This window comes from Falco peregrinus, chromosome 6, assembly GCF_023634155.1.
Source record: "Falco peregrinus isolate bFalPer1 chromosome 6, bFalPer1.pri, whole genome shotgun sequence".
Lineage (NCBI taxonomy): Eukaryota > Metazoa > Chordata > Aves > Falconiformes > Falconidae > Falco > Falco peregrinus.
Genome location: NC_073726.1, coordinates 54845921 through 54864338, shown reverse-complemented (window position 1 = coordinate 54864338; position 18418 = coordinate 54845921). Strand labels below are relative to the sequence as shown.

Genomic DNA, 18418 nt, shown 5'->3' with positions numbered 1-18418 from the left:
CGGAGCTGCCGGCGCGAAAGCGGCCGTTCGTTAACTTTCGCCATCGGGGCTGCCCCGAAGCCGGAATAGGGGAGAGCCGCGGGACCGCCTCCCCGTCCTCTGCGGCGGGAGGGCCGGCGGGTCGCTGCCCCGCTCCTCGGGAGGCGCCGCCGCGGCAGCCCGGGGGGCCTTCATCGGGCGGCGGCGCCGCGATCGCGCCTCCCTCTCCCCAAGATGGCGGCGCCGTTGGCGGTAAATTCGGGTAAGAGGAACCAGAACGTGGGGCTGCGGCTCCTCTTTGCCGCGGCAGTGCCGCTCGTCGTCCTCCCCGCCGCCCGCCCGCCCGCGGGGCGCCGGCCCCGCGCGCCTCCTCGAAGCCCTGGGGGCGGCGGCCAGGGGAGGTCCGGGCATGAGGAGGCGGCGCGGCCCGAGCGGGCGGCGGGGCCGCGGTGGCGCTGGCAGGCGGCGGGGCGAGCGGCCGCAGTGCGGGTCTCCTGCCGTGCGGCCGTGCCCGGGGCTCGGGCCGCGCAGGGGTGCCCCGGTGATGGAGCTCGACGGCCAGAGCTGCCGCCCTGCCCGGCTGGCCCGGGCGAGCGGTGCACGCGGCTGGCGGCAGGAGGCAGCGAAGGCCGCCTTGGTGCTGGAGGGCTGCGGTAGCTCAGTGAATAAGTGATTAAGAATCGGTTGTGTATTGCACTAATCTCTTAATACGATGTGCAATAAAAAGCAAAAAGGAAACGTGTCCCGGATTTTGTTCTGTGCTACACGAGGAGACTGGAAATGTTGGGTTGCATTCTCTTGTGTTGAGTGTTGCTAAAGATGAGGAGCATCATGATCATCCGTGGTTTTTTTAGAGTGTGTCACAAGGAGCACGTTCAAGTTACTAAGGTAGCACTTACCCAGTATAACAGGAATAAATGTAATATAAGAAGAAGTGACTAGGTAATTGGCGAATAATTTAAGAGGTTGTCTGGTCCAACACTTCTTTTCCTCCCCTTTAAAACAAGGCCACCTCGGTCAGGTGGCTCAGGGGCTTATCTAAACTATTTTTGAATACTTGTAAGGATGAAGCTCTTCCCAGAGGCCTCTCTGGGCCTCTGTTCCAATGTGTCACCACACGCACAGTAACTTACTTTTTCCCCGATGGCTAATTGGAAGTTTTGGTATTGCAGCTTGTGTCATTGCTGCTGAGCTTCTCCTGGGGTGCCTCTCTCTCTCTTGTTTTCTGTGTATAGTGGCATTCGGTAGTTGAAGACAATAAAGCTGCCGTCCCTCTTTAGCCTTCTTAAGATTGAACAAGGTCAATTATTTCAGCCTGACCCCTGTTTCAGTGTTATGCTCTGGGAAGCCCAAAACTAGGCACAGGACCCAGAGGTGCCTAAAAAATCACTTCCCTGCACCTGCTGGCTGCAACTTTTGTTTAATACAACCTGGTGCATAGAGGTTGTCTTTGATATGAGGATGTGCTGCTGACTAGCATTCCGTTACTTGTCTACCAGGACACTTGGGTGTGTTTCTGTAAAGCTGCTTTCTGGCCGCTTGGTCCCCTGCTTGTACCATTGTGCGGTGGTGTTCTGTCTTTGGTGTAAGACGTTGCATTTGCTGTTGTTGAACTTCCTTAGGTTAATACAGGGAGAATGGAGACCCTCTGAAAAGCAGTTGTGGCTGGAATATGGGTATGGCCAAAAGGTCTGTAACTAAGGTGTTGTAGGTCTTAGTGACGGGTTAATAAAATTAAAAGCTCCATTTCTGTGTTAAGCAAGGAGTGAATTTCACAGAGAAGGTATTTTGATCTAACCGAATCAATTACATCCTTGCTCCCTCACAGAAAAGTACTAGTTGAAGCAAAGACCTTTCACGTGAAATGTGACTTTGTTAAAGTGAAAATTGGACTAGTTCAAATGAGACTACATTTTATTGTATAAATTATATGGCAAGAGATTCTATAACATAATAAAAAAAAGGGGGGAAGAAGGAGCTTTATACATGAAAGATGAGATAAAAATTAAAGCCAATGTGGCACTAGAGCTAATGGAGATTTTGCCTTAGGTTATATTATATTATTTGTGGGGATAGACATAGTGTGATTAAGTCTATAACTTGGTAAAAAGTTCAGGCATAAGTTTCAGCTGCTACTGTTGCCAAAAGGAGCAATCCAAACTGTCCTTCCTGGCTGTCCCTGATGGGATGGGCAGCATTTCTAAAAATGTAATAATAATGGAAACAGCTTTAAGTGAGAAAAATTCAGCATGGTTGCTGAAGTCCAGCCTTTTTTCCATCCCGGCTGCTTATTCCTTTCTCTGCAATACCTTATCTTTCTACTAGCATAGTTTGTGCCATCACAGAGCAAACTGGGTTGTAGATGTGATCCTGCTGAAAATAAACTCTTTAACTCTTTTTTTACATTAGTTTTAAGTTAGAAAAGTTAGATCTTTAATTTGTTTTAATGCCGTACAGTACATGTATTTGGGCTGGTGCAAAGCAATTACATCGTAGGGACAAGAGCAAAAAAATTGGCCAGGGAAATAATTGAACAGCTTTTGGCAGGCGCTGTGGGTTGCTGCTGGTGTTTGTTGGACTCTGTAATTTAATAAGAGTGAAAAAAGCGTTGAGTGGAAGTAAATCTCTGAACTCTGAAGTTATATGGGAGAGCCAGTTACAGTCTGGAGTGTGAAATTATTTATCCAATAGTAGCTATTTTTAGTGAATTTGTTTAGACAGGGGTGACATTGAATAGTTAAAACACTCTGATGCTTAAAAAGGAGAGAGGCCTTGTCCTTTTTTACAGGCTGTCCTCTCAGCTTTACTGGCTGCTAATTGCATCATAAATGATGATAGTTTTTGGGGTGAGAGGGTTTGTTCTGTTCTTATTGTTTTGTGTGGTTTCTTCCTTTGCAACAGAATAAAACTGGCAGTTTTACTTGGTTTACTGCTTCCAAGACACCTTATGTAGTGGTAAAACTGACTGAAACCCGTGGTCTCACTCTGAGACCTGCTCTTGTCTCCATGCGCACCCACTACACTTCAACTTGGCTTATGCTGCATTATTATTCAGGGTGTTCGTATACCATTTTGCATTACTTTGAGGAGGCGTCTTGATTGTGTGAAGAAAGGGGCATCTTCACATCAGAGTAGCTATCTCTTGCTTGCTGTCTTAAAGTAAGCAGCCTGGTCAAGACAAGGTGCAGTTATATTTGACTTTGATGCACCTAGTCAGGTTTAGTTACAGCTGGTCAGAACAAGGTACATGAAGATAAAATGTGACCTCGGTACTTGATTTCATACCACAGTGTTAACTTGTACATTAAAAAGAAGGTGGGGGATAGTTAAACCAGTTTTAGGTGAAATGCTAGTATTTTTTGTATATAGGCTACTCTGCAAGGCACAGTTCTATTTTGTAATTTCTCCAGAAACAAAGCCAGTTTCAGAGGTCTCTGCCATTCACTACCCACTTGTTCTTGCCCTCTGTGCTTCAGGCATTTCTCTTTCAGTTGTTTTTATGATTAGCGGGACAACTTTGTAACCTGTGTTGATGAAATACTCTCATTTTTAAAAACAAGATTGGAAGAACTCTGCAAAATGTTGCTTCCTTTTTCTTTTTTTTTCTTATTTAATCTGGAATATTTGACTATAATGACTTACAGTGCAGTCTTTTTCTTTTTTTTTTTTTTTCTTATTTAATCTGGAACATTTGACTATAATGATTTACAGTGCAGTCCATCAGAGTTAATGGAGCAGGCAGGTATATGGTGTGAACAAGTGACTCTGAATGAAGGAGGGCAACAATCTCTTGAAGTACCTTTTCCACAAGGAAAATTATAGCATGCAGAAACCACTGCTAGCTTATCGTATCTTTGGGTCAGGGACCACCATCTCAGTAGATGCTCAGGAACATGTAATACTACCTGCAGTCAGGCAGTGTCAGTTATGTAGTAGCTTGCAGGCAAACAATACAATTGGTAATAAATTTACCTGGTATGTTTAGAAGTGACTTGTGGTGGGTAGAATCTGAAACTTTCACAAATACAGATGATACCTAGCAGTGGAAATATTTTGGTACTTCTGTTTAATGTGGGTCTTAAAATTAGTTTGTTTTTTTTTAAATAGGATGTTAATACCAGGTGGTAAGAATAATTTTCCATCTGTAAGGTTTTCAGTTTAGATAGAGATTCTGGCTGAAGTCTGAACATTAGTTTGGTATACTGTTTTCATGAGACCTGATGATAAGGAATCTTCTAGTGCAACCTTCATGCTACAGACTTTGGGTTCTGCATGATACAACTTCTAGTGAGGAAGAGATCGTTCAGCTGTAGTACTAAATTCAGATTTGAAATATGCAAAGGAAACTTTTTTCAGTGTTGAGGGAGAGAGTGTATTTCTAGAGTCGAGTCAGATTTCTCTTAAATAATATATTTGTGCTTGTTAGCTTCCACAGATAATCTGGTGTCTTCTAAACATAGGTAATTTTATATGTTGATCTATTTCTAGTAAAGGAAATTTATAACTTTATGAAGCTCTTGGACAGAATGTTAGCAGCAAATATGTTTTAGGGATCAAAAGTACTTGTATTTATTTCTAAAATGAAAATGAGAAAGATGCATAAATGTGAGATAAAAATCATAAGCCTAAGGATACTTTGTTTCTTATGTAATATTGCCTTTAATCTTACGTTTTTGGTTTCTGATTTATTCTACACAGACTGATTTGTTGATGGGACAAATTCTGATAGCACTGCTGTTCATTTTCAGTCCCTCATATATTAGGTATTGCTTTGTTTTAGATTTTTTTATCAAAAACAGAAAGCAGGAAGTCTGCCTTGCTGAGTTGCATTCAGATGCAAGGTCTGCTTTTCAGATCTTAGCTACCATTTAATCTTGCCAAAGTGGGTGGAAATCCTTAGGCATATACGTTTGAAAGATTACAGAGCTTGTATCAAATATCTCCCCAGAAGTTAGCTGCATATATCATCTTAGGGAGCTTTTCTAGCTCCCTAAATGCAATTAAGTTTTATATCAGACCATTGTTGTTATATTTTTGTGCCTTAAGAAAGGAAAGTATGCATTGCTTGATGGGCGTAACAGTCTACACTGTCAAACTGAGACTAACAGTAAGTTAAAAATTAAGTCTGCTTATTGAAAATAGTGTATAAATAATTTATTTTCTTTCTTTCTCGATTTCAAATACATTGTTTTATTTCTTCTTTTAGCTGCCAGCCTGTGGGGTCCATATAAGGACATATGGCAGACTGTAATGAATGCCATTTGGAAAAGGCAGCCTGAAGCTATTCATCGCCTCGACCAGGTTTTAAAGAAACACAAATCCGACTTCATTTCTCTCTTCAGAAATCCGGTACTGGACTAATGCTGTCTTGTAGAATGAATTGGAGAGTTGATGATGTGCTTTGTCTAGTATTGTTGTATTACATATCATTTAGACCCTGACCATTCTTTTCATTCTGTTTTTACAGTACGTAACACAAATGTGTTACAGCAATCTTATTCTGCTGTAAGAATACAAATAGCTTGAATAGTACATATTATTTTGTGTCTTGTACGAGATAATGTTATAACTTTTTTTTCCTCGCTTTGTTTGAATACTATTTTGAGGGGAATAATAGAAGTATCTGGTGATCCATCAGTCAAGTATTAGCTTTTTCACTACTCCTGTGTGTCTGAAATAAAGCTATTTTGTCTGGTTTTGGTCCATGCTCATGCTTTAGTCATGTTAATGAATGTACAGAACAGGTGAACACATGAATTTACGAAATATAGAATGTGTCTTGTTAGGAATGTGAGATGATGTGGAGAAACTCCCTGTTTCTTGGCTGATGGATCACAAAGTAGCAACTAGAAAAATGTTCTCTTTCAGTGGTTTTACTTATGCAATAGTATATAGCTTTTTAAACTGACAGTCAGAAAATGTGAGAGTCAGCTATGGAGTTTCATCAGTATATTTTAGTGTCTAAGTTTAATAGAAAAAAGCATGATGTAGAAAGCAGTGCCTTGGAGTAATGCAGCAGTTCTGATCAACAACCTAGATGTCTTTCATTAAGCTGATACAAATTCCTGTTAAGAATTGTATCGAAATTTACTTTCACTCTTCATTATTCTGAGTAAATGAGATATTTAAGATTATTTTGGTATGTCCCCACAAAAAGACCTTTGCTGTGCAAATGTGAAGCAGTTTTAGGATGCCTTTACTATCTCTGTGTTTAAAAACACTGCCTTTGTTTTTATGATGACAACCTAATCTGCCAGAACTGTATTTGTGTGGAACGATTAATGTGTAAAGCTTTATTCATTATTTGATCTTGCCATTTTGAGTAACTTCCAATGCTTGTTTCTCTTGCAGCCAAAGAATGTTCAGCAGCATGAGAAAATTCAGAAAGCAAGTACAGAAGGGGTTGCTATCCAGGGTCAGCAGGGAACTAGGCTTTTGCCAGAGCAACTCATCAGAGAAGCTTTTATCCTCAGTGACCTCTTTGATATTGGAGAGTTGGCAGCTGTTGAGCTCCTTCTAGCTGGTGAGAAGGGAAAATATTTAAGAGCTGGAGAAATACAACTTAAATAGGGCCTTCTTATTTGAGCATATGCTTAACACAAATGCCTGATTCAATCAAGGCCTTAGCTTCCTAACGTGAAATGTTTTTAAAAAGAAATCTGCTGTTACTGTAATGTGATATGATAACAGTGTTCTGAACCTTAATGTTCACATTTTATGCAGCTGTTGCAAAAAGGGGGAATCATCTGAGGTTTTTTTATGATTTACTTCATCACTGAATGTAAAAATAGTTTAAAAATAATTGATTGAGAATTTTGCCATAAAGCACCATAATAGTTACTGGTTCTTCAAATTATGTATTAGTTTTACATTGATATATGACTTTGTTTGGTTCGTAATGTAATAACTGATTAGTAAGGGAAGTAATCTGGAAAGTAACACATGCTTTGCATATAAAAACTGATTTCAGAGTTATTAAAATATAATTGTTAGTTATCATTACTAGCTACTGTTGATCATTAACTTTTAAAAAATTCATTAAAGAAGTAGCTTGTGAATTTGTCACCTTTGGAAAGCAGTCTTCAAATCAACCTCACTTTCTATTTTGAACTTGAATTTTCAGTGTAAATTCAGACAGATAATTTCATCTTGAATAAACAAAACTTATTTTGCTGATAATCATCTTGAGTTGATTATTAAGACGGCTAGGTATCAGTGGCAAATACCATTTGGACTAGGATATTTCTGAACTTGCACTTCTGTTTCTTTTTAAATTTTCGGATGTTTTAATAGTTGAGTATCAATTTTAATAATAGTACCCAAAATATCTGTGATTTCTTTTAAGTGCCTGAAACAAATTAGTGATAGTTTTTCTATCTATCAAATTTTTCTATCAGAAACTGTGGTTGCTTTGAATAGTACACTTGCATTTCCAATAGAAATAAAAAGATAAGAGAGCTGTTACCAAGGTGTGTACGTTAAACTTCCTGTGACTATTTTGTGCATTTTCATTCAATAGGAGAACACCAGCAACCTCATTTTCCTGGCCTTACAAGAGGTCTAGTGGCTGTTCTGTTGTACTGGGATGGGAAAAGATGCATTGCCAATTCATTGAGAACCCTCATCCAGTCACGCCAAGGCAAGACATGGACATTGGAACTCAGGTCTGTACTGTGGTGATGAGCTCATCAAAGCTTTCTGCTTTGAGTGCTTTTAGGACTAGTTAGACTCAAGGGAATGTGAATATTCTCAAGTTCGTTTGTTTCTCATAACCTGATGCAGCTACTTTCATGTTTGTTTTTTAGGCACAACATTCCTTTTTCCTTAGGCATATTTTTATTGGATTATAAGGATATCCATTTTACTTGCAGTTCTTTCATGCTTCTTCACCTTTTGGCAGTGTTTTACTTCAGACACCCTCCCTGTCAAAGTTGCTTTAACTAGTGATGGTCACTAAGTATTACAGAGACTGAGTTTCTGCCCTTGCTGTGTTCTGACTTCCCATGCCTGCAAAACAAGAGAATCGTGCTCCTACCTTTACTCAAAAAGGATGCCCTATCTACTGATGAATGTAGTATTTCAGACTTCAAAGTATAAAACAGTATGCAGTGTTTACTTCCAATGCACAGTGATTGCTCAACTAAAGAAAGATTAAAATATATATTCTGGTGTAAATATACATTCTGAAACATAAAATAAATGATTACTTTAGAACTAGCTCTACCACTTCAGTAGGGTGTATGTAATTGGACAGTTACATTTACTAGTAAGAAAGAGGATGTGAGCTTGTGACTTATGTACATCTTATGTATAATACTTTTTCCTTTTGATAGAATTCTTAACTATCTGATGCATGTTGTATTCTCATATTCCGTGTTCTTGAACCCAGTTACCTGAACTTTGTATCCATTCAGCATAATGTTTTGAGATGGCACTGCAAACTGATGAGCAATGCACATTTAGTTATGTCATGTATATAATGTAGTTGTACATTTTCTGTCAGCAAATACATTTGATGGGTTTCATTATTTTAGACTTCCTCTGTGACTGCAAATAGTATGATTAATTGTTAAATTTATGTTCTTTCTGTTATAGTCAAGAGTTAATGACCATGACAACACGCTTTACAGATGATCTAATGGAGCAGGGTTTGACTCAGAAGATTCTCACTCTTGTGTCTCACATTGATTTGAACAATGAATTTGATAAACTCCAGAGAGAGCGAGGACTGGGTAGTGAGAAACATCGCAAAGAGGTAAATATTCATGGGGTACGAATGTTCTTTTGAATTACTGCACAGATTAGAATACAGTTAGCCTGCCAAAAGATATGGAGGTTTTTGGTTTTTTATATTACTAGTTTCTGTACTCTACCTTTGCAAGCTCTGTTACTGTCTGAGGAATCATACTAATTACTCCACAGCTTATGCTATACCAGTGTGGAATCCAGGTTACTTCTTGCATTTCTGTTTTGATCTTGCTTCCTGATGCTAGGGCATACCTTATTTTTAGTGAAGAAGTGTAATCAAGGACAGTAAAAAAGTAAACCTAATATTTGTACTATGTAAAAATTTCTTTTTTTTTTTAAATTTTATTCTTAACACTATGTTAGATCCTCTGCTCTCAACGCTACCATTATCAGCACCATTGGAATAAAAATTCACAAATTATTAAACCAGATTGAAACCAAGTCTAGTCAGACAAATAATGCTCTTTAATAATCCAATTGTGTTAATACAAACAGAAGTGTTTCTAATAGTGAAGTGAAAACTGCTTGAAAATGAGTTCTCTTTTTTGTAATCCTTGAACTTGATTGAGATTGTGACTAACTGCAGAGTATGTTCCTAGTAGGGAGATTTTAAAGCATTGTTTTAATTTCTGAACTTCTTTCTAATGGGTGATATATCTGAAAATTATTCTATGTTATAATCAGTTAATTTGTTTTCCACCAAATAAAGAAGTCATTTTATACTTTTGCTATTAATCTAGAAACTATTCAAAGAATATCCCTATGATTTACCTAAAATTGCTTTAATGTACCTTATTTTTACCTTAAAATTAATTTAATGCTTAATGTTAGAAGTTCTTTTTCTTCCTTTTAGGTGGACTGCCATATTTCCCTCTGTATTCATTAGAACTGTTATTCTGCTGAAGTCTTTGAGCAAATCTCTTGCTATATTAAATGTTGAAAAGGTTTTCTGTTTGTCACTGTGCGGGTGATTTTACTGGAGCTAGAATGCTTATAGCTCTTTATTTTTTCTTTAACCTGGTTCAATGGATACAAGGCAAGAACATTATTAGAAGCTCATAATTTAGCTAAATAAAATACAATTTTGCAAAGACCAGTATGAAAGTCCATTAGTGGCTTTGTTTTTTTTTTTAACTTTTACTGTTTTGGTAAGACTTAAAGCAGTTAAAACTCAGCTTGGGGGGAGGAGTGGAGTTAACAAATTAAATAAGTATTTGTCCTTGTTTGAAAACTGGTAATTTTTGGTGTAACATTATAAAGGAGATAATCTTTGTTTTCAAGAGCCATTGTACTTAATTGTATCGTAGCATGCAATATTTTGCTAAATAAAAAGAAAAAAAAAATTAGTGTGAAAATCCTTGGTAGCCTTTATGTCAGGCATGATATTTGTTCCATATCATAGGGGGTGATAGTTTCATTTATGTTTATATTCTTGATATCCATATTTTGTCTGGAGGAAGAAAGTTACGATTTTAGATGTCTTTTCATATTTCTCAAGGTCTTAAAAGTTAGCTGTTTGTATAGTCAGTTGAGGGCATCTCTTTTGGAGCAAGAGGGAGACTATATGACCTTATCTGAATATAGCAACCACTACAGCTGTGTCTTAGGGATAGGAAATGGTGACTTTTGTGAGATACATCTACAGCTACAAAAGTTCTGTGTAGATTCGTGTCTCCTGCTTTGACAGAGATGCTGGTTTGCATGTAGACTTATTCTAGGATATCTACTCACACCTCAAATGAAATACATGGAAATATGAATGCGTTTAAAAAGCAGAAGTGTGCCTTTTGTTGTGTAGCAATTAAAAAAACCCAACTTTTTCTGTAGCTGCTGTCTTTAGAGTAATTTTAAACTTAACTTAGCCATCCTGATTGACTGAGAAAAGCAAATTGAACGTTACCAGAATATTTATATTCAGTGGGTTTTGTTTGTTTTTTTTCTTTTAAAGGTTTCTGACCTCATTAAAGAATGCCGACAGTCCTTGGCTGAAAGTCTGTTTGTCTGGACCTGCCAGTCACCACTGAGTAAGGATGACACTCTGATCCTCATAAGTTACCTGGAGAAAGTAACAGTGGAAGCTGATGGCTCGTTGGATGCCGTGAACTTGTCTCTTCTCATGGCTCTCCTTTACTGCTTTGATGTCAGCTTTCTGGAACAAGGCACAGAGGATCGTGAAGGTAATGCTGGCAGTTTTCCCAGAGGTTATGCTGTGCAGATGGATAAATGGTTAATTAATTTTGTTATTGTTGAGTAACGAATTGGTAGGATTTGGCATGGTTTTTTTTCACATTCATTTACTGAGTGTTGGTGTTGTGTTTGTTTTTGTTGTTCTTCAAGATTTGATGCACCGGCTCCCTCTGCTAACAGAAAGACAGTATATAGCAACAATACACACTCGTCTTCAGGAGTCACAGCCTTGGAAATTACCAGGCTTGCAAGCTACTGTTCGATTAGCCTGGGCACTGGCATTACGAGGAATATCCCAATTATCTGATGTGACAGGTAAATGAAAAACTGAAGTGCAGTTGCTACACATCAGTATTCAGAGTTTGCAAGTGGTGTAAGTCAAGGTATCTGTTACCTTTTTGAAGTGTTAGTATTTACCTTTATGATAAAATTACCATTGATGCTCTTGTAAAGCTTTCTCAGTATGTGAGTTTGGTTGTCGAGAATGAATTGCTTTGAAGTGTACACATTTTTAGGTTTAGAAATAGTTAGTTATTAGAAAGTAATATTTCATAGTGTCTCTTTGAAATGAAAGAGATTTTAATGTACTGAAAAGTGTGAAAGATTGCATTTTAGCAGCTTTAGTATCTTTTGAACACTTAAATTAAGAACAGATTTATGCTTATAACTTTTTACATCTGTCAGTGTTAAACCTCAGTATCCTGAGAGGACAAATCTATTTTTAATTTTATTTTGTGTGTCTCTGTACTTCATAAGCTTTCCAGGCTCCCTAATAGGTCAAAATTGAGTCTACTCCAGAACAGATAGTAAAGAAAATGTAAACATTATAAATTATGTTTAATTAAGGTTAGTTTGTGATTCTTGGCTCACAGCCTTAGATTTGATTGGGTAAATGGGTTATGCACTTTAACACTTAATAAAGAAGAAAGTTGAGATCATCACCCAACATTAACTAGTCTTTTTCAGCCTGGTGCTTTCCTGTAGGGTACAAAAAATAATAGTTGATAGAAGCATGTTGATTTGCACGTCAGCCGGGTATTCTGTAATGTGTTTTGTTTGGTAACAAATAATTGTAATTTATTTTTTCCCCCTCTTTTGATTTTTGTTGCCCAGCTCTTGCAGAATTCACTGAGGCAGATGAAGCAATGGCAGAGCTAGCAGTTGCTGATAATGTCTTCCTGTTCCTGACTGAATCTGTTGTGGGGTCTGAAAATTTCTACCAGGAGGAATTTTACATTCGCAAAATTCATAACCTTGTCACAGACTTCCTTGCACTCATGCCAATGAAAGTAAGTTGTTGTGTGAACAGCAGTGCTTGAGAAATGTGGGCATCTCTTCTATGTTTCTAACATTAGGACAGGTAGCATAGAGATTCAGCTACGACCCTCAGCTTCAGGTGCTGCAGCTGCAAAAACTTCTGACTTTATGGAATCCATAGGATTTGGTGTTTGTTTTCCACATTGAAGTAGAATGTGATTTTTAAAACACTTCAGTGTGGTGAGATTTGCAAGATCTGCAGAGCAAGCTTTTGTGGTGGTAGTGGTTTTGTTTTGTTTTACATGGTTAAAATTTAAATGAATGCTGAAATTGATGGCAATGTATGTGGATATTGATTGTATTTTTTTGATACAGTAGTGTAACCTAAATTAACTTACGGGTTTTGTCTCACATTTTTAATTTATCCGTTTACTAGTGATCTTTTCCATATTTAAGGAGAGGGTTTCTGCTTTTTCAGTAGTATCAATTGTTGGAAAAATGGGCAGCTGTTTTCACTAGAAAAGCAGAAATGCTGCAGAAGGGTTTTTGCAAGCAATTGAATTGCTTTGATTCGAAGCAATTACAACGGTTTCTTTTGTGCAAGACCTTGTATCTAGACATGGAAAATTAAACTTCTATGAAAATGCTTTTAACTGATGGAGGCTTTATTTTGTGACCTTCATTGAGCTGTAGTTGGAGTTGCCAAATAATTACGTTTTTCAATGTGCAAAAAGAAGTATTAAAAGATATATTTTATTTATTGTAACCTTGCAGAATGAGAACAATATTGGCAGGAAAAACAATACTTGAGCCTTAAGAATCTTAGAGAGCATATATGAACATGGTGTAGACAGCTTTTAAGTTTAATCCTAATTTATTTATAATCTGCTGGTGTTGCGTGTTGCTTTCTTAAGATGTATTTTTAATCCACAGGTTATCTAATGAACAAGTATAATGTCAGTTCATACAAGTTCACATTGATAACTTTGCAGCTATGTTTCTCTGCAGTGGCAGCCTGTAATACCGCAAGTGCTGCATACACTTACCACATTGTTTAAGGAACTTCCATAAAATATAAGTCACATATTCCTCATATATTCCAAAGATTGCTAAAGGCTACTGTGTCTGTATTACAAAAAAACACCATTGCATGCAGCCTTCGTAAGATGTCCGAAGCCTGTTAACAATCAAGTGCAAAGGGGTCTGGAACTGGGAAGTTTTTTATGAGGCAGCTGGTCATTGAATGCTGTTGCTTTATGAAAGATGAAATGTCTCCCATAATACCAGTTTTTACGAAAAAGATATAAAGTAGATTTTCGAATCAAGGTGGAAGAGCTGGAGACTGACCCAGACTAAAGGTGCTGCCATATTAGATTTTAGAACAGGTATGACCTTGTTTCCTGTTTTCCACAGAACTGCCTGAAAATCCCAAGGCTGTTGGTTGGTTTGTTGATATATCTCTCACCTTTGTTGCATTATGGAATTGGAGGCTTTATCTCTGGGAAGAGTATTTCTTTTCCATTTCAGTTTTTTTGCTTTAGTTCAGATCTGCAGTTGATCGTAGCTGATGCCTAAGGATGCAGAGAGATGTATATTTTTTTTTTATTACAAGTAGATGTTGTAATACAGGATAGAAGCAGAAATCTGACCGTTGACTTGTATTCCAATTTGACAGAGGTCAGTACTTGTTGTTTTGCAGGAAAGACTTTGTTAGTAAGCAATGGGAATATAGCCCTGTGTAGGAATTTTTTGTCTTAACTGCTATCAGTTTGTGGTTGGCTTATGTACTCAGTTACTTCTACCGAATCTCAAATTTTGGAGCAAGAGAAGTGTCTGTTTTGCAGGATTTTTTTTTTTTGTGTGTGTATATATATACGTGTGTGTATCTATATATACAAAACCTCTTTGTTCAGTTTTACTTAAATCTGTAAGTCAGCGTTTTATTTAACTCTTCTGTATAGTTTTAACATTTATGCTGCTTGCCAGTGGTGATTTGGGTAAATCTTTTGGTTACTTCATTACATTCAGAACTCAAGAATTAGCTTTAGTTGTTCAGATAATGAATTATTTCATTTATCAACACTCTTATTTTGTCTGTATGTTAATTTTGTTAGTATACTAATTTGGCTAGTTTGCTCTGACCCTTCCCACAATTATTTCTAGTTTTTAACTATTTTTTCTTAATAAGACACAATTGTTTTGCTGCTCATTCAGTTTTGAAAATTAATATATATTATAGACCATGAGCCAGTCTCTATTAGCCATCACCTTGCTTTAATTATTGTTGTGTTGAATTGATACTTATTTCTGTTTCTTGTTCCTCAATATCTGCTTAATATTTGACAAAACTTAACTTTTCATCTCATGTCTGTTTGCTTTATATAAGCCTCTGGTGGAGTGTTTTGTCAAAGGCTTTTTGATATCAGAATGTCAGCTATTTTTTGTTTAGTAATTAGTTTTTTTCAACACAAGGAATATTAGGATACTGATTAAAGGCCTTTTTTCCTTTTTTGTAATTGTTGCAGTTGTTCTCCCCCCCCCAGTATTTATTGACATGGTAATGCTTTAGTTGCAACAGACTGGGTCCAAAGTAATTGCATCAATCCAAAACTTTTCAAAACATAAAGTAGCTGTAAGTAGAAGTGGCCTTAAATGGCTAAGATGTATTCACAGGTCTATATACAGAAAACATTATTTTAGTGTTTCTGTTTCTTTTCACTGCTTGTTGATAATGGTCTGACTTACTTTGAAGATAACCCATCTTGCTTTTGAAGTAGAAAGAGGAAAAGGATCCACCTTTTGAGGCCAAACCAGAGGATCTGGTGAAGTCAGATGGGAAAAACTCCCATGATATAAGTTCTAAACTGAGGGCCTTGACAGTAAGAAAGTGAATATATCTTTGAATGTAACTCTTTGGGGGTGGATTAAAAAAAAATAATAATTGAATATTCTTGTCATGTATGTTCAAGTTCATTTCCTTTCTTAGATTTTAGTAGATGGTGTAGAAAATTCTGTTATTTCTGTTCTGTTTCATTCTTAGCTAAATACAGACCACTGTTTTTTTTTCCACTTCATGAATTGTGTAGGTGAAACAGCTGAGAAACCGTGCTGATGAAGATGCTCGCATGATCCACATGAGTATTCAGATGGGTAACGAACCACCTATTTCCCTTCGGAGAGATCTGGAGCATTTAATGCTTTTAGTAAGCCCTATTTTTATTTTCCTTATAAATTAGTGTGGCAAAAAGTGATTGACTTTCCTTCATCAGAAAACCCATATCAGAGCGATAACATACAGTGCTGTATCTTTCCCTTTTTGGATCGGAGGGATTTTTTTTCCTGTAAATATATACACTTTCTATATTTTTTCATGTAAATTTTATGTAGATTTCTGTAACTTTTTTTTTCGTGTAAACTTTTAATGAAAAAGCTTTTTCATTAATTTACTGTCTTGGCTTCTGATGTTAATGAAGTGTCATTCAGTTCTTGTTTAGTACGTAAATGCTGCATACTTATGTTTGAAGATTCTTGAGCTGAAGCTATTTCACAAAATATTTTAATATCTAAAATTTAAATTATAATAAGATTATCTTAGCATAACTTAGAAATAGGAATTTTAAGACTACAGGCTATCATTGGAGTTGAGATCTGGCTAAATGCATGGAAGTTCTTTGGAATGGAACACCACTGTGTATCTAGATCTTAATGTTTACACAGTGTTTTATGTTTCTCCAAGTCTTCAAATTTCTCCCTATTTACTGTGAGTAAACTATAATTAGGTTTCAGGGGGTTTCCTCTACTATTGACAGTTATTCCAATAAAGAATTGAAATGTTTAAATAATTTTCATGTGGTGTTATATTTGTAATGAGGATTTTGGAAGACTGTTTTCTATTTGCTATAGAGTAGGCTGGGCAAGGTGACCCCATTAAGGCTGCTGGAATTACAAGTTCTTGAACTTCAGTAGAATTTTGACCACAGGTGTACACATCTAAAAGAAAGATCTTTCTGTTTCTGTCATATTTTTTAATAAAGAAAATTGAAATAAAATAAATTGGAAATTAAATTTAAATATATAGGTTTATGTAAATATTAGTTATTAAGGTTACCTGACTGCACTTTCACCCCCCCTCCACATTAGAAAACAGATTTGCATATTGAACAGGTTCATTTTATATTTTCTGTTCATGAATAATTAAGAAACTTGTATCTTTCCCTTTATTTAGCATGAAAATGTGCACGTATGCAGTTTTCAGTATAGTAATCCCTATATTAAAGACTGCTTGTCTTTTCCAAAGGTAGTCCTTTGAGCTGTAGGACATAACAGGAAAATTTATAGTAAAATGCTTTCTTAAGTAGCTCTGAGATACATAGTAAACTTAGATTTTAATTTCTACTTCTTCATTTACTATGAAGAATGTTTATGTTCAGATAATGGTTAAGATTTCTAATCCTGATACTGGCTAACTTGTTTCTGAGTTAATATATCAAGGTACACAAGTGGGTTTTTAAGGAGAAATGACACTTTTCTTGGCAATGATTTAATCTATATTAATTAGGTAGAAAGTTATGAAAGTTTCACTTATGTGTGTATTTTGAATTTCTCTGGCTGTCATTTGTTCTGGTATTGCTATTTAGAGGCTGTAATTTTCAGTGAGTTGTAAGGAATGGAGCACCAGCTGTGGGATGCTTTGCCTCTCAGACACGTTTAGTTTATCTAGTAGCTGTGCATATTGTTGAAGTAATTGGTTTTTCTTTATATGGTTGATATTTTTCTAACACCTTCGTTTCCTTGATAGATTGCTGAGTTGTATAGGAAAGACCCCTTTAATCTGGAGCTTGCCCTTGAATACTGGTGTCCATCAGAGCCTTTGCAGACATCTACCATCATGGGGTCCTACCTTGGAGTAGCTCATCAGCGCCCCCCTCAGCGCCAGGTTATCTAGATTTTCTTTAGTAATTACTAGTGACTTGAAACTAAACTAGTATAAAAAACAGGCAACAAAGTTTCTGGTATACTTAATACAGCTAGCCTCTAAGGAGACATTTTTTTAGTGGCTTATCTGCATGTGTCCTGTTCTGCATGACATGGTTATTGTTGGTTGCTCTAACATGAGCTACTGTCAGTCATTCATGGTTGTCAATAAAATTAGCAAGAAAGAGTCCTAACAAACCTCTGCGAAAATTTTTTTTTAGGTCTGATTTTGTTGCAGTTGCTAAATGAATTCTGGTAACAGTGCTCTTGTGTTCTCTGTCTCATGAGCTCTACATACCTTTTTGGTGTAACTGAGAAGTTAAATTCCTTAACTGTAAAAAACCTTCATTAACTGTAGTTGATGGTATTTTGGGGGGTAAAAATTCTGAAGAATATTGTGGTTGTTTAAAGCCCAAAAGGTATAGCCCATGAGAGACAGCAGTTAAAATTAGAATGAAGAAGCAACCTAAACAGATGAAGCAGACATTCCAAAACTCTTTAGATACCTGAGATGTTATCAGCCTTCAATGCTTCTTGAAGGACCATGCAGTGTTAGGCAAAACCTAGTATGAGATGTATCAGATGCATCTCAAGACACATTCACAATCCAGGCAATTTAAGTTAGGGCCTGGTGCAGTCTACAAACACCCTAATAGGACTCTCGGAGGAACCACTGTGTGTGTGAGTTACTATGCAGGGACATGACAAGCATAGTGAATTCTTTCCCAATACCACTTAACTTGCAGTGGGAGATGTGTTAATAATACTGCTGTGCAGCATTTGTGAGCTGAAGTAAATTTTATCACTAGAAATACAGAATTGGAAAGTTAGTATACTTTGCAATTGCATGATTTATTTTCTTTTGTTTATTTCCTGTTTGCAACATGTTTTTCACCTTCTGGGAAACTGAATTGGCCCATCTACAAAGGATTTTTTTTTTTTTTCCCTGAGTTGTGATTCCACCCCTCTACCCTTCCCTGATCACATTAGAATCTGTTTTCTGACTTTGGCTGCCTATTCTTTTCCTAAAATACTCAGATTGAATTCATTTTTTAAACACCGATCTTTATTTGTTCTAGGTTGTCTTGTCAAAGTTTGTTAGGCAAATGGGAGATCTACTTCCTTCCACAATTTACATCCCATACTTGAAAATGCTGCGGGGACTGGCTAGTGGGCCTCAGTGTGCTCATTACTGCTTTAGTTTGCTAAAAGTCAATGGCAGTAGTCATGGTAAGAAAAGTGACATTTCAGCTCTTTCTGAACTATTTTTCTT

At 37.0% G+C, this 18418-nt stretch overlaps 1 protein-coding gene across 1 annotated transcript in view; it reads left to right on the top strand.

The window, feature by feature from the left end:
* Nucleotides 1-71: 71 nt before the first annotated feature.
* The window catches only part of NUP205 (nucleoporin 205), a 52780-nt gene continuing 34433 nt past the window's right edge, over nucleotides 72-18418 (top strand). Inside the window, exons 1-11 of the mRNA XM_055807702.1 lie at nucleotides 72-241; nucleotides 5186-5328; nucleotides 6331-6502; nucleotides 7499-7643; nucleotides 8575-8734; nucleotides 10676-10904; nucleotides 11065-11229; nucleotides 12028-12203; nucleotides 15258-15374; nucleotides 16970-17107; nucleotides 18225-18375. Of these exons, the coding sequence (XP_055663677.1) occupies nucleotides 214-241; nucleotides 5186-5328; nucleotides 6331-6502; nucleotides 7499-7643; nucleotides 8575-8734; nucleotides 10676-10904; nucleotides 11065-11229; nucleotides 12028-12203; nucleotides 15258-15374; nucleotides 16970-17107; nucleotides 18225-18375 (1624 nt within the window). The 5' untranslated portion in view covers nucleotides 72-213. The remainder of the gene's footprint in view (nucleotides 242-5185; nucleotides 5329-6330; nucleotides 6503-7498; nucleotides 7644-8574; nucleotides 8735-10675; nucleotides 10905-11064; nucleotides 11230-12027; nucleotides 12204-15257; nucleotides 15375-16969; nucleotides 17108-18224; nucleotides 18376-18418) is intronic.